The sequence below is a fragment of the Budorcas taxicolor genome, chromosome 18, assembly GCF_023091745.1.
Source record: "Budorcas taxicolor isolate Tak-1 chromosome 18, Takin1.1, whole genome shotgun sequence".
NCBI lineage: Eukaryota > Metazoa > Chordata > Mammalia > Artiodactyla > Bovidae > Budorcas > Budorcas taxicolor.
Genome location: NC_068927.1, coordinates 11,261,029 through 11,277,959, shown reverse-complemented (window position 1 = coordinate 11,277,959; position 16,931 = coordinate 11,261,029). Strand labels below are relative to the sequence as shown.

At 45.7% G+C, this 16,931-nt stretch overlaps 1 protein-coding gene across 1 annotated transcript in view; it reads right to left on the bottom strand.

Moving 5' to 3' along the window:
* The window catches only part of CDH13 (cadherin 13), a 1,024,384-nt gene that overhangs the window by 638,608 nt on the left and 368,845 nt on the right, over positions 1-16,931 (bottom strand). The window contains exon 3 of the mRNA XM_052655824.1: positions 9,370-9,578. Within this exon, the coding sequence (XP_052511784.1) occupies positions 9,370-9,578 (209 nt within the window). The remainder of the gene's footprint in view (positions 1-9,369; positions 9,579-16,931) is intronic.

The window sequence follows — 16,931 nt, the reverse complement described above, 5'->3', positions numbered from 1 at the left end:
CATGACTTTTAAAATTTCTAATCAGTTTGAAATTTGCCAACATCATTTCATCTCCAATAAGAGCAGCCATGCCAATTGGCAAAGACCAGGATGATTAGGTATCTTCATGTGCCAGACAAGAGGGGAGTTTAAACAAGAGATTAACACCCCAATATTTATACTTAGAATTCACTTGTAGTTCATTTATGGTAATAATAAAAGATAGGAGGCTAATATCTGAGAAACTAGAAAATTTCTTTCTGATGATTCTACATTCCCTTTACTTGCAAAGCCCCAAGAAACTGTTGGAACGCTAGCTGTGGGGAGAACATTGGACCTAGGGAATCACTGTGAATTTGAAGCTGAGGTGCCTCCTGAATTGCTCTACCACCTGAGGATGACATCTTGACTTTGTTTCCTGACTCATAAAACAAGAATAACGCCACTGCTTCAAGACCTTGCTGTGAGGATCAAATCTATATAACATATATGAGATAAAGTTTTAAATTATAATTTAACAAGTATAAATCTAAGACATTCTCCCTTGACTCTAGGACCATAAAAATCAATGAGATAAGTTTGAAACAAAGGAACTCGGGGTCTAAGAGACATTTATGCTTGGGAACCTTGTGCTGGGAGCGCGGAGGTGTTTGGCAGAGTCAAGACGGCAGAGTAGGAAGGCATGGGGTTAGCGTATCTCTACAACTAGGCACCTACTAGGTGCTGGTGGGATCCCTGGACACCTAAGAGGATGGGAAGAACCCCTGTACGATCAGGTAGGACATGAGAGAGAAGGAGGGAGGGAAGAAAGGTGGAGGTGGGGTGGGACTGTACCCCAGAAGGGGTCTCGGGGAGGAGAGAGGTCCACACGCTTGAAGGGCCCCCTCAAGGCATGGGGACTGGGGGGAGTGCGAGGGATGTTCGGAGGACGGGGGATTGGAGGAGTTTTTGCTCAGTTGTACATTCATTTTTTTAATTTTCTAGCCATGTTTTAATTTTCCTATGTCATTTCATAGTCTTTACAGTAGAATAGAAAAGTACCAGTTCTGTTGCAAACGTCAGCATTACTAAATTAGCAGGGACTATGTAGAATCAGAAGGCCCAGACCCAATTCCCAGTTCTGCCACTTGCTGACAGATAAGGACATTGGCTAAATTAATCAACATCTCTGAGCCTGGGCTACTTCTGTATCTGCAAAGAAGGAACCAGATCATCAATGGCACAGGCTGTCTATGAAGATCAGAAGAAGAGGCACTTGTGAGAACATCTAAGACAATGTCCTGACATGTGGTAGGCCCCTAGGGAGTGTCCCCTTCCATTTCTCTTTCAAAATATATAAATATTTCAGCAGAATTCCATGGCAGCCCTGTCTCACTGATGGCACTTAAAACCCAGCTAATCTACACTGAAATGTGCTATAATTGTAAAATACATATTGCATTTCAAAGATACAGTGTAAAAATAATGTAAAAAAATTATTAATAATATTCAAGCCATTACTTATTGAAATACTATAAATTATAATATGTAATGGGTTTTATATAGGTTACAATAAATTTATTTGGTGTGTGTATGCGTGTGTATTCCATTGGACCACACTGCTGTGCAACATAAAATCTTGAGTCTGCACAAGCCAATGAAGCTACTTTTCGTTATCTAGACTTTCTGTGGGATCAGTTATTTCTCCCCAAGCATTTCAATTAAAATTAATCTTCAGAATATAGTTTTCTTAGATTCTGCTCCACAAAGCAATCTGTTATCTACTTAAATTAATGAATCGAAGGATGTCTTTTATCTATATTTGAATAGTATCCTGGAGCTAAGAATCATAAACATAACAATTCAGTCGTGTGTCAAAATGTAACAGCCTAATACCCTATTCTAGGCCCAATTCTTGGATCTGTACCATAATTTTTGAGCTATATATTTTCCCCAATTTGGGTGACAGTTAAATGGATACTAATTTTCCTTAATAGTAGCTGGGGAGGCGTTTGCCTTGAACAGTGGTACTTTGCAGGTTTTTGAAGTTATCACACTTGTTAAATCAGAGCATATTAAGTATCTACAACGCTAACTCCTCATTTCTTTATGGCCACAGTAAATGCACAGATTGGTTCTTCACCATGGTGGTTATAAAACATACTTCATGGGAGCAAGGTCGATACCACTGTCCAGCTCAACAGACTCCAAGCCCTTGCCAGTCAGTGTGATAATATGTCAGTGCGATAACATCTGGAGATAAGACTATCACTTTTACCATAAGTCAGTCACTCTCGTTCTCAGAGATGCTTTACACTAACGAAGTCAAGCTGCATGGATGCAGTGTGACAGGTACTTTAGAGGTTACATGGTATCATAGCCAAAACGCAGAAGATTCAGACGGTTGGCTCAGGGATGATAAAAACTAGAGTCTATCTCAGTAACAAAGGTGCAAAATCTATTTGTTTGGAAACTGTGAGATTAGGAAAATGGAAAAAATATGAATCAGTGACAGCAACTCACTGGGCAACTCAGTTAAGAATAAACAATTTGTGATTAAGAACCCTCTGCTAGCACTGGGTTAGGCACCGTATATATTGTTATATGTTCACATACCCCATTAAGCATCTACAAGGCCAGGGCATCACTGTTATGAATGAGAAAACCAAACCCAAAGGAGCTAGGTGACTTTTCAGTGTCATATGTCTGGTAAGTAATATGTGTGTAATTAAATCCCAATTTGGAGTCATTCCAGGTCCCTGTTAATATCATCCGCAACAATTCAGCTAAATGTCGCAGAGCGCGTGCATAGGCAGAACAGACAGGCACTCAGCCACTGCTTCTGAGCGTCTGGACTCACCATTCTAAGAGGTACTTTTCAAATGGAACCCTAAGATTCTGCAAAGCAGTGGGTTTAAAAGGTGCAATCCCCCTGAGGGTCAAGATACATAATTAACAGCAATATTAACACTGGCTTATGATCAGTTGATGACATAATTTGTCATTTTAAACACTAAAAATAAAAACAACTCTTTCTCCCAAGTTGTTCCTTCCTCTAATTGCTCCTTTAATTTTACATTTTTTTGGAACTACTTCATCATAATTCTTGGAACTGGATTAGGAGCCAAACTTGTGTCTTTTAAATTGCATGTTTATAGTGGTAATGATTAAACATGGTAAACAAGCCTTGAATTTTGCCTTTTCAATTTCTGTCATAACTTTCTGTTTATCGTATTTTTAAAATGGGTTTTTTAAGTGACCACAAAAAGGGGGAAATAATTTTTTTCCTGCATTTAATTTAAGCAACTTAAGAGACCAGTTTTCCTTTACTGAAGATACCAAGCACTGACTTCCAGTTAAGAAGTCTAACTTGTTTAATTAACTTCTACATACTGCCAAGTCTTTTGATGTTTGTTAAGTGAACCCACAGGAATGAAGAATCCTCTCTTGAAAGTTTAGTCAGTGTTTCACTTAGAGTGGGTAGCTGAGGAGTGGGAGTGGTGAAGATTTAAGGTCATTTATCATCTTGAATTCTCTAGGTTGTAGAAGTGATAGCACTTGGTCACGCTGGAACAGGGGAAGGAATGGGTTTTCTGATTTTGCTTGGCTCACTCATTGTGCATGCATTACAGTCTGACTCTGATGATACGATGAGGAGGAATAACAGGTTTTTTCATGGCACTTTCTTTGTGCTTGGCACTGTTCTAAATACTTTGCATATACTTATTCATTTAATCCTCACGATGGTTCTATGAAGTTGATACTATTATAAGCCCGTTCTACAGCTGAGGGACCTGGAGCAGAGGTGCAAGCCTGGCACTGGGAACCGTGACAAGGCTTCCAGCTCCAGGGCAGTGTTCCCAGCCTCCCCGGGTGGAAGCCAGGGCCCTGAGTTCAGGAGCTCGGGAGTGATGTGAAAACGAGCACAGATAAATGAGACGTTAGAGTTTAAAGCTATGATGGGGGAGAGGCAGGCAGGGCTCTCTGAAGAGCATGGAGGAAAAGTCACTTTACTAGCTGGGGGGATGGAGAGGTGTCCCTGAAGAAGGGAAATCTCGGCAGGTTCAGAAGTTTCAGAGGAGTTAGTCCTGCCGATTGGTACTGGGCATGCAGCAGGCGGAGCCATGGCTAGCAGGCCGTAACCTGGGCAGAGGAGTGGCCAGCGTGACCTGGAGGAAGAGCTTGGCCAGCTCAAGAAACCACACGCGCCTCGGTATTGGGAGGTGAGGGCAGATCTCAACGCAGGGAATGGTATGAAGGGAGGGACTCAATCTACTCGAGTGTTTATTCAGAGGGTATTTACTGAACACCAACTACTGCCCACACTGTGCCGGGTGCTGAGGACAGATCAGTGGACACTTCAGGAAGGAAGCAAGGAAAGAAGGGAGTGGGGGCGTGGGCAGGGAGGTAGAAGGGAAACAGACTATACTCCTGCCTTCAGCGAGCTTGCAGTCTTCTCAGAGAGCCAGACTCGAAGTACTGAAACAAGGAAGCAAACGTTTAGTTAGCAGTGGAGAAGATGGCCAGGAAGGAAGAGAATGGGTGCTAGAAATGAGGCTAGCAGGGGAGACCTTCCTTTGGTACCAGGGAGTGCTCTTAGAGGAAGTGACATTTCAGCAGGTCAAGCCACTTAAAAATGAGAAGGAATCTGACCTGCAGGAAGGCTGTAGAGGTCAGGCTAGACTGTAAAGGACATTTTTCACACACATACAAAGACTTCAGAATTCATCCCATAGGGCAGATACCCTGATGGGAAGTAAGAGCCCATTAAGCAGAAGAGTAATCTGGTTAGATCTGCACTGATACTCCAGGCTGGGGGCAGGCAAGCCTGATCCAAGGCTGTAGTCTGTGGCCCACACAACCCTACCATCTGTCACAAGCATGCTTCCTCTGCTCACGAGACCCAGCTGTCTGGGTCTCAGGAATCTAAATTCTACAGATGCCTAGAGCGTGAGACTCATTTTTTAAGATGAAGTCGGTAGGTACAGTCTCTTTAGCTCCCAAACGTAATTCAAAATAAATTCCTACAAGCTCTGTGAAGTTTCCCAGCCTGACTTTATCGCGTTTTTAATTGATGTCAGAACTCAGTGCCATAATCTACAGCTGTGGAAGCTACAAACTCCTAAATTAGAAATACATAAATAAATAAGTGGCATTTTCCCCCCAGACTTGAAACGTGTAAATGAGGTTGATGAGTCCCATTTCCACAGCCGGTAAAGACAACTCCATCCAAGATGGAAAAGGAATGAAACACGCAGTTTTCCCATGTAAACCTTTGGAGCTCTATGTTCAAGGTAAAAACGACGAACTATTTAATAAGTAAGTAAATGGAAGCAAACACTCTGCTGTCTTCCTGTTCACCACTGCTAGGCAGCAAGCAATAGCAGATTTGGTGCGGGCAAGCTACAGTTCCATCCAGAAGTACTCTTGTGAGTCAAGTTCATGGTCACATTCCATGGGCTAGGAAACACCTTTGTGCACATATGGCTATCTCAGCCCCCTCCTTAACCGTCCCCCTTGGCTGTTAAAATGAAACTGCTCCTTCACCCACACAGATCTAAGTTGATCTTACACAGGTCAGGCAGCCACCAGCTTCTGGGCAATCCATTAACAATGTAGCAATAGGTTGAGCGTCTATAACTAAACCACAGTTAACAATCAAACTTCACAGATTTGGGCTACAGGCTTTCCTGTGAAACAGGATCACAGGAAGCAGGTAAGATGAGAGAAGCACATTCTTACATTCTTTCATTGAGGAATCGTTGGGCTCCAGTTACTGCAGCTGAATTGGGCTTCAGTGGGGTTGCGTTTGTCTTAGAGAACCCATCCTTCCCTGACACAGTGATGTGAAGCCAGCCGCTGTGACGTCCCTCCTGTCTCGGTTGTGCTGGGTGCCCCACTGCCCTTATTTCTCTCTTTGGCCTCACTTTCTCCTTCCGCCCCTAATCTCTGGTCTCTGTGTTATGGCCTCAGCAAGGACGTGTTGTCCACAAATTCCTTATCCTTTCTTAAGAGGTTCTAAAATAGTGCCACTGACGGGACACGTCACCTGCTGTCTGGTGCTGTGCCCAATGGAGCACTCCTGCAATTGAGACTCCATTCTTATTTATCCCTGCTTCACAGATGAGAATGTGGAAGTTCAGGGAGGTGAGTGGCTTGCCCGAAGTCATGTAAACATAAGTGATGGAGCAGAAATTTGAACCCACTTAAGTTTGACCCCAAAGTTAAAGCCTTACTACTATGCTACTTTCCCCCCAGGTGTTTACCTGGAGATCCAACCCTGCCCCTATCCAGATGTCCCCAGGAGCTGCCAACTCAAACACATCCAGGCTGGACTATTCACCTTTCCCAAGCACTCCTCCCCTGACTGGTGCAATCCAGCTCCATCCTCCTAGGCTAGACAACTGGACTCACTGGGATGCTGGCTCTTGGCTCTGTTTTCCTTCAAACCACATCTTCCTTTGATGGTCTTCCCCTCATTGCTACTATACTGCTCTAACTCATGCCCTCATCTTTGGACCCATGGGAAGCCAGCCAGGTGGCAGTTTGCTGGCGAGCAAAGTGGCAGAAGGAGAATGGATGGAGAGGCCAGAGTCTCAATCTTGTTTCTGCCAACTGCAAGCAAGGGGATATTGGCCAAGTTCTCACATCTGTGGGAAGGGGGTACCATTAGCAGCCTCTCAGGGAGGTAGGGAGGGTTAGAAATAGCACATTAAAGCAGACCCTGAGATACACACACTCACGAGAGTCCCACTAAGCAGTACAAGCTCTCACTCATCTCTTTGTGCCACAGTTACCCCAGTCTGTAAAATGAGGCCAGTAGCATGGGCCTCCAAGGTGGTGTGGGGATTAGACGAATCAGCATGTGTGGCCCATGAGGGCAGCAGGCAGCGTGCAGTGAGCCCCAAGCAGGCACTGGCTGTCCTCACCAGCCCTCCTCCGCTTCTCTAAAGGCACGGAGCAGCCGTCACCATCGCCTCCCTGTTGGTACTTATTAACATACATGGTCCCTTTCTCTCCCCAGGCAGGAGCTGGGCTGACTCTTGAACCCATTGCTTTCCTTCTCTAGCTGGCCTGCTGCACCACACACAGTAGGGCTTCAAAAATACTAACTTGGTATCTATTAAGGACTGTGCTTTCCTTAGAGGGATTCTCTGGCTAGCTATTTTATTTTCCTAGCCTTTTCTCTTTTGTTTTTCATTTTTTTTTTTTTAACCTTTATATTATGGACATATCTGGGCAACTTCACAAGGCTGATTTTCAAATCTCATAAAATTACTGAAGGTGGGAGATAAATGCCTATTCTGCTGGAGTTGGTAAACTGAATGGCACAGCAGCCTCCCCCATACTTTACAAGAAGCGAACAATAGCCACCAAGCTTTGTGGACAGCGTGTTCAGACAGAGATGAATAGGAGACGGCCAGGGCTCCGAGGAGCTGGGCTTCTAGAGGGGCTCTTTCTGGGGCTCAAGTGACCAGCTCTTCATGGCTGAGTCTCTTGGTAATAATGCCAGGACTCCAAGCCCAGCAAGGTGAAGTTTTGTCCCAGGGAATGTCTCAAATCCCGTCTGTTCTTCTTGGAGCTAAATGTGACACTGTCTTTTCTAGATTTAGAGATGAGCTGTCAATCACAATGAACACTGATCTAACTTCATTCTATCCCACATGCAAAACCCCCGTCTGTGGATCTCTGTACCATTTACTTGTTCCCAAGAAGCATTTCGTACTGCGCATCCTGGCAGCTGTGTTGCTAGGCATGTGGAAGTCATTTACATCATGAGTTAGTGAGCTGCTGTGACAATAACCACGGTTAAGTGAGAGATAAACTCTCTTTCGCGGTGCCAGTGGGTTTCCACACTGGGATGTATTCACCAAGATCCTGTTTTGTTTTGAGAACATCAGTGGCACACTGTGGATTCACGTTTAGCTTTCTACCTATGCTTAACTCACAGATTCACAGATACAAAGAGGTATTATGGAGTTTTTCAAGTCCAGGGACAGCAAATATACTCCAGCCCTAGAAACATCTCTAAGTGATCAATGGATAGTAGCTTTCAGAAGCACTGTCTTGGGAGTGATACTCGGGTCAAGCAGGGTGATTAGCGATGTCTGCAACGTATACTGTGGTGGAGTAGGGCAGCCCATGTGCCACTTACTTGCCGTTGCAGACTGTGTAACCCTTCTCATCTGCAGGTAAGGAAGTTACGTGACTCTTTCAAGATCACACAGACAGCGCTGGCAGGAGAGCAGCACTCACGACGCCATTTGTACTGTCTCTGCTCCCCAGCTGTGGGATTGGTGTTCACTCCACCACTGAACAAAACGAACAGATGAAGCAGGGTTACTGGGAGTGTGACAGATGGAGAAAAGCAGTGGGAACCACAGGCTTTGATAAAGTGGGTAAGAGCAGGCCAGCAGCAGGTAGGAGAAAGGCTAGTCCAGTTGCACCAAGCTGGGGACACACCATTATTACTGTAATTATTTTGCCAGGGTCTTGCTGTGTGTCTTCCCTTTCTGTAATTGAGAAAGCCACAGAGTCTCTGAGCTCCTGGTGATGGAGAAGTAAGTAAATTTACAGTACCAAATGTCCCTGGATGACACAATCAGGAAGCCTGAAGAGCAGTTTGTGGCATTCCTAAAGTCACATGTGTGCAGGGGCAGAGATCTTCATACAGGTGCGTGTAGAAGGGAATGGACACCAGTGCGTGGCAAAGGAGCAGCCTCACATACAACTCTAGTGTGCGACTGTGGTTCTCACCTGCATATCCTCCACTTCCCTTTCTTAGATGACAGCATCCTAATTTGAGTAACTAACTCTTTCACCCTCAGTCCATATATTTTAGGTGGGGCTGAACTCATCCTGATTTCAGGATAAGGCATGTGCCTCAGGCTTAGCCAACCAGAACATCAGGATCCAGTTGTCATAGAAACTGAATCAGGGATGGGAGCATGCTCTGAGGAGAGCCAGTGAGACTTGATTTCAAGCTTGGGGTGGCAGTATAGGAAGAGATGCTCTTTGAGACGACTTCAGACTGGGAAGATGACGTGAAGCTGCTGAGACCACACCAGGAAGCAGGAAGGGCTGTGACTGTCTACAGGCGAAGTCAGTGGAAGAAGGGTGGAATCACAAACGGAGAAGGACCAAAGCTAAAGCCATCATTTGGGCATGGACGCACAGCCATGCTAGCAGGCAAAGCTATCTCTGAGGTCTCTGTCACACGACCCAATCAGTTCCCCTAGCCACGCTGTGGTTTTTTTTTTTTTTTTTTTTTTTTTTTGACTTAGGTTTCTATCATTTGCAAACAACAAAAAGACTCTTGACCAATAATAACCCAAAGACCCATTTTCCACATAAGACACACAAATCGCAGTGTTCCTCCTTGGACCAACTTATCCTAAGTGGTTACATTACCTGTAAGGAGCCCTGGATGTCTTTCCCTCCAACAATTACGAGTTCTGCCATGTCTTCTGCATGGGGAGTCCGGGCATGGACGAACAGAGTCTTGCCCACCGCAGTTATGTTTCTCAGGGCAACTAAGCTGCCATTGTTGTTCACCTTGAAGTATGGGCTTGAGACCTCATAGTGCAGCTTGTCATTTCCCTTGCAGTCACTGAAGGTCACTGGCCAAAACAAAACAAATGAACAGAAACAGAAGGAGTGTGAGTAGGCTGGGACGTTTAATGCTGGAGCTGTCTTTGATGATTACATACGACTCACCACTCTGCACCCAGACCCACGAGTGCTGCTGCTCACCCACTGCATCCTCTTGTGGCCTCCTGGCTTCGACTAGGCAAAGGACTCCGCTCAGTGAAGCCTTCCTAATCACCCCCCCACCCCCACCCCGTCCCAGGCAGGTGCTAAGCCTTTCAATGCACAAAGAGAACCTCTTCCCTGCTTCCACACTGGGGGCAGAGGATACTGCGGACAAGGCTGGGAACTGAGACGAAGGCCCCTTGTCACCCCTCATCTAGGCTGAGCCCAGCAGTGGAGACAGGTAGGAAATGAAGGACTCAGCCACGGCCTCCCCTTAGTTCCCCAGGCTCTATGCACAGCCAATCGTGACAGCATTTCACCTCCTGTGCTCAACTTTCACTTAGCTCCTTGGTGAAGTCAGGGGTGGTGACTTTTCTTCCCTCAGAATCCCTATAAAGCTTTGCATAGCTGCTAAGTATGGTTGGGATCCGTGTGTGAGTGCTGAATGAAGTTTTGGCAAAGAACAGTTATTTACTCAGCGTTTATTGAGTGGCATCTGAGTGCCAGGCTCTGTCATAAGGCCAGTACATTCGGTCTCTCCTTTCAGCCTCACAACCACTCTAAGTTACAGCAGCATTTCCCAGGTTTATTTTTATTATCTCCCCCGGCCCAGAAGTGTTTTTAGAGACTGTTGCCTAATTGTCAGCCCTCTCATGAGTTGCCAGCGTCATAGCCCTATCTGTTTACTGACTGCATGGATATCTGTGGTCTACACACACACACAAAGTACAATTGTTTGTCTTTCTCCCAAGAACCCGTGTCACCCCTTTGGTGACACAGAGCCCCGCTGAGAATGCACACTCTACACACATTATTTCCATACTATGGGAGGAAAGAACTGAGCCTTGGAGAGACTGACTAACATGCTCAAGACCACACACCCAGAAAAGGCAGACACCTGAGAACAGGCTGATCAGTCTAGATCTACAGTTCAAGCTCTCAGAACATCCACTTGCCAGAAACAGGTTAACGAGAGAGAAAAGAGCTGCTGCCCCATCCTGACCCCCTCAGACCTCTCACCAACCCCTCCAGGTCATCAGAGGTACCAGGCGAGGACATCCTGAGAGACAGACCTGCATTTAGGACCCGGCGCATAGTAGGCCCTCAATATATCCTCGCTCTCTTCCTGACTTGTGGTATCAGGTAACTAAGGTTGCATGATTGAGTCTTGTATATTTTAGACACTTTTACCAGTCCAGGAATGAGTGCTTTAGACTGGGGGCATTTTTCAAGGCTATGAGAATAGTTTAGAGAATTTAAAAAAAAAAAAGAAAAAAGCAATACCCGCCTCAACTCCCAACCGAGGTTCTGACAGAGGAGGACTGGGGTCCAGGCACTGGTATCTCTTTAAGATTTCCCAGATGAATCCAATGCAGCCAGGGTCAAGCACTGGGACCTTGGACAATGGACTGCTTGTCAAGATGCCAGGTTTCCACATTTCCCAGTGATTCCTGGCATGAAGCCAGGGTTGGGGACCTAGCATGCCAGGAACTGTTATTCCCATGCCCTGTGAAGGGGCAGTTTTAAGAGTAGGTGTCTCAGCCCCTTTCCAGTCCTGGCTCATTTGTAGCGGCCCTGAGATCATGGGCAAATGACTTGTCCCTTGAACCTCAATGTCTTCATCTACAAAGTGGAACTGTTACAGGGAAAAGCCAATTATGGCTCCATTTCTTTTACTTTAACCTTTGCTTCTTGTTGCTTTCATTCGCTAAAAGGACACTGTCCATACATAATGGCCTGCCATGGGGAACCCTGCCCCTCTGCCTGAGTGTTAAGCCAAAATGCTTCTGTGCAGGACCTTGTCTACCTGCGGATGGCTATAGGGAGGAAGAAATTAGCACATCCCCTCCCAAGGCTTGCCATTCCAGGAGGTATGTGCAAGATATATGCCTTTTTAGTTTGCTTTCTCAGCCCCTCAACCCCCCATTCTAGAGAAGAACCTGGCATCCAGACCCAGACAAGATGGTTTTATTTTGAGACATTAGTCTGTCATCTTTGTCTGCAGGCTTTCTGAATAAAGTCATATTTTTTGCCAGAACACTCTGTCTGTAGACTTACTGACCTGTCATGTGGTGAGTAGAGTGAACTTGGACTCAGTAACAGAACAAATAATAGTACCTCCCCTCGTAGGTACTACAGTTCTTATGATAAGCATTAAACAAGATAATAACACCTGGTGCTATTACTGAAACACAAATTTGTGTGCCTGACAATACCATACCTTGGTATCGGCCTTGGTATTGTGAGGCTGAACAATACCAAAATATCAGTGTGGAACAGAGAAAGGTTTCCTGCAGGGCTGTGCAAGGAGACAGGTGGGTCATGCCTTAAAAACCCCAAACTGCCCGAAAGCTCTCCGCAAAGCCCTTTAATAGGAAAGGTGAGGAAGGGGTGTGGGTAATTGTTGCAAACTTCTTGGTGTCAGATCCTTTGTTCTTGAACCGTAAGGTCACAGTCAGGTAATGACATTCCTCTAAACTCCCACCAAACAAATGCTATTCTCTCTTCTGATAAGTCCGGGCCAGGTCCCTCAGCACAACTTTCACCCTCGGAGGTCCAGGCCTGGCTGAGAGGAGGGGGTCCCTGCAGGCACTGGTTACCCTGCCCCAGAGTGTTTGCCCAGCACCCAGGCTGGGTTTTCCTGCCAGCGCCCAGGCCTGGCTGAAGAGGCAGGTCTCCACTGGCAGCTCCCTCAGGGCCAGGTCCCCAGACCTGCCGAGCCACCACTGCTGAGGGAGCCAGGTGCCCAGGCCCCAGCTGGCCTCAAGCTCCTCAGGCTGCCCAGTGGGGGCTGGTCTCAGAGATGGCCGCTGCCATTAGATCACCGAGGCGGGAATGGGGGAGAGGGTCATCGCCACCTCAAGGCCTGGACCCGGCCAGTGGGCGGCCTTGGTGAGGGCTCTGGAGCTCCACAGCACACAGCCCCCAACTTGTTCCCTGAGCCCCCAACTCACCCACTGCGCCAGGCCAGGTCTGCCTCTTACCTCGCTCTCCATCTGAGGATCACCATTAGGAGGACTGTTGGCTCATGTCCTACTAATGGCCGCTGGTACACGGTTATTCAAGGGGAGGAGCCCACTGTGGTGCCGACCAATGGCTGCGCAGGACTACCAGTGGGCACTGAGTGACAGTTGCCCTGGCGAGAGAGACCCACGGCTGCACCGACCAATGGCTGAGTGACTGTCTAATGGTCTGGTGGTAACCGTTTTCTGGGAAAGGGCTGGGGGTTATGGCAGGCAGCTCCGGCCACGAGAGTGTTGGGGTTGCAGCCAGTGGCAGTGCTCTATTACAATGCTCCATGAACAAGAATTACCATCATCAATTTTCCTTTGATTCTGGGCATTGAAGGAGTTCTCTTTCCTTTTCGACACAACTTCCTTCTTCTAGCTGTTTTCTGACTGCCTCTTGGGTCCTTCTGCCTCTATCCAGTCAGGTACTGGTGCTCTGGCCCAGGCAGTTACCATGGAGATCGTTACTACAGATATTCCTGCTGAGGCTAAAGCAACGAGGCAGATGATTCTGGTCCAGCCTTGCCCGTCTTTGAATCCTCCCACTTTTCTTGGCAAAGCTCTACCTATCTCACTTGAGAGATCACGAAGGGAAAACAACTTCAAAGGAGTAAAATTACAGTGTCTGCCCACAGTGGACTCCACAAAGTTGTCTAAGGTATTCTTTTTTCCTAAAAGAACGGCACTCTGCTGAAATTTTTACATTCGTAATTGCAACGAATCCTTACATTATCTGTCTGCGGTGAATACTTTTTTCCCCCTCTGGAAGCTGAGACTTAGAGAGTCTGAATGAGGTTAAGGCCAGTTAGTCTGGGTCGTCTGCCTAAGCGAATGTGTTGCTTCCTTCAATCACTCAGCTTCCAGATTCACAATCTAGCCATGCTTTCATACCTGATCTGTTATTCCCTTAATAGTTTTCTTTTAACTGACTCACATTTTTACTTATACAATTATTTAAAGATAATCTTTATAGTACATGATGAATCTGCCAAACGTATTTTTCTAAAAATTTAAGGAGGCTAACAGAAGCAGAAGATATTAAGAAGAGGTGGCAAGAATACACGGAAGAACTGTACAAAAAAGATCTTCATGACCCAGATAATCATGATGATGTGATCACTCATCTAGAGCCAGACATCTTGGAATGTGAAGTCAAGTGGGCCTTAGAAAGCATCACTACGAACAAAGCTAGTGGAGGTGATGGAATTCCAGTGGAGCTGTTTCAAATCCTGAAAGATGATGCTGTGAAAGTGCTGCACTCAATATGCCAGCAAATTTGGAAAACTCAGCAGTGGCCACAGGACTGGAAAAGGTCAGTTTTCATTCCAATCCCAAAGAAAGGCAATGCCAAAGAGTGCTCAAACTACCGCACAATTGCAATCATCTCACATGCTACTAAAGTAATGCTCAAAATTCTCCAAGCCAGGCTTCAGCAATATGTGAACCATGAACTCCGTGATGTTCAAGCTGGTTTTAGAAAAGGCAGAGGAACCAGAGATCAAATTGCCAACATTTGCTGGATCATGGAAAAAGCAAGAGAGTTCAAGAAAAACAACTATTTCTGCTTTATTGGCTATGCCAAAGCCTTTGACTGTGTGGATCACAATAAACTGTGGAAAATTCCTCAAGAGATGGGAATACCAGACCACTAACCTGCCTCTTGAGAAATCTGTATGCAGGTCAGGAAGCAAAAGTTAGAACTGGACATGGAACAACAGACTGGTTCCAAATAGCAAAAGGAGTACGTTAAGGCTGTATATTGTCACGCTGCTTATCTAACTTATATGCAAAGTACATCATGAGAAACGCTGGACTGGAAGAAACACAAGCTGGAATCAAGATTGCCGGGAGAAATATCAATAACCTCAGATATGCAGATGACACCACCCTTATGGCAGAAAGTGAAGAGGAGCTAAAAAGCCTCTTGATGAAAGTGAAAGTGGAGAGTGAAAAACTTGGCTTAAAGCTCAACATTCAGAAAACGAAGATCATGGCATCCGGTTCTATCACTTCATGGGAAATAGATGGGGAAACAGTAGAAACAGTGTCAGATTTTATTTTTTTGGGGCTCCAAAATCACTGCAGATGGTGACTGCGGCCATGAAATTAAAAGACGCTTACTCCTTGGAAGAAAAGTTATGACCAACCTAGACAGTATATTCAAAAGCAGAGACATTACTTTGCCGACTAAGGTCCGTCTAGTCAAGGCTGTGGCTTTTCCTGTGGTCATGTATGGATGTGAGAGTTGGACTGTGAAGAAGGCTGAGTGCCGAAGAATTGATGCTTTTGAACTGTGGTGTTGGAGAAGACTCTTGAGAGTCCCTTGGACTGCAAGGAGATCCAACCAGTCCATTCTGAAGGAGATCAACCCTGGGATTTCTTTGGAAGGAATGATGCTAAAGCTGAAGCTCCAGTACTTTGGCCACCTTATGCGAAGAGTTGACTCATTGGAAAAGATTCTGATGCTGGGAGGGATTGGGGGCAGGAGGAGAAGGGGATGACCAAGGATGAGATGGCTGGATGGCATCACCGACTCGATGGACGTGAGTCTGAGTGAACTCCGGGAGATGGTGATGGAGAGAGAGGCCTGGCGTGCTGCGATTCGTGGGGTCGCAAAGAGTCGGACATGACTGAGCGAATGAACTGAACTGAACTGAACTGAACTGAACTAAAGAGGCAAGTAAAAACATACGTTAGTCCTTGTATGTACTAATGATGTGTGTTCCATGCTCCAGAAATGCTGGCTTGGGCTAAATTCCTCTCTCATTTAAACAAATTCATGCTTAGGTCCACCATACTTGGGTTTGTAATCTAGGAAGGCTCTGATACAATTATATTGAGTTGGATGAAAAGTTTGTTCATGTTTTTTCTGTAATATTTTATGGAAAATCCTAAATGAACCCAATATGATTATCCTATATATTCTAGGAGGGGTTCTGACATTTGAAATAATACTTATAACATAATAATATACTATATATAAAATCTATATATAGTATATATATTATAATGTCAGGTGAGTGTATTCTCCTCGGTTCTGTCTCGTCTCAACAAAGATTTGAAGTGACAGGCGTTAAAGCCCTCGGTGTGTCACAGCTCTCAGACAGACCGTGTTATAGCTCTTAGATAGATCAGTGTTACATCTCTGTGTTACAGCTCAGTTTTATTTAGAAAATAACAGGAAAATACATCCTCAAGAGGTGAGGGCATGCCAACCCAAAGACGCGAAGAGACGAGAGAGAGAGAAAGAGTGAATATACAGCGTGCACGGGAGAGAGACCCCCGGCCGTTTGGCTCCTCTTTTTATTTGTCTTTTCCTCCCCCGGGCCTGCGCTATGTAAATCAGGCCAGCCAGGAGTGCTGTTTGTTCTATCTGAGGTCCTCACTCCAGTCCTTGGACCTTCCTTTGTTCTATTTTCACGGGCTGCCATTTTGGACTCCTGTTTCCTATTCTCACTACCTAACAATAATAATGTCGGAGAAGGCAATGGCACCCCACTCCAGTACTCTTTCCTGGAAAATCCCATGGACGGAGGGGCCTGGTGGGCTGCAGTCCATGGGGTCGCTGAGAGTTGGACACGACTCAGTGACTTCACTTTCACTTTTCACTTTCATGCATTGGAGAGGGAAATGGCAACCCACTCCAGTGTTGTTGCCTGGAGAATCCCAGGGATGGGGGAGCCTGGTGGGCTGCCGTCTATGGGGTCGCACAGAGTCGGACACGACTGAAGCGACTTAGCAGCAGCAGCAACAATAATAATGTAATATAAAATAGCAACCCACTCCAGTACCTTTGCCCGGAAAATCCCATGGACGGAGGAGCCGGTAGGCTACAGTCCATGGGGTTGCAAAGAGTCGGACATGACTGAGCGACTTCACTTTCACTTTCATAGTATATAAAATAATATAATATATATATAACATAAGAATACATATAACATAAATAATGAGGTCTTGAGAAAGACACAAACCTCAGAGAAGGCACAATCTAGACCAAACCAACAATCGCAATTGAATACTTAATCAAAAGAAAAATAGGTCACCACACTCTTTGTTTCTTCTTGCTCCTGAAGGAAACAGACCCTACTTCCCCACTGACTGCAATCTCACCTTAAATTTCTTATTAAAGGGCACAGTTGATAGCACCAGCCCTGAATCACTGTCTTACATTATGAACCTTGTTGACACAATCGAGATGTCAGTGATTCTCAG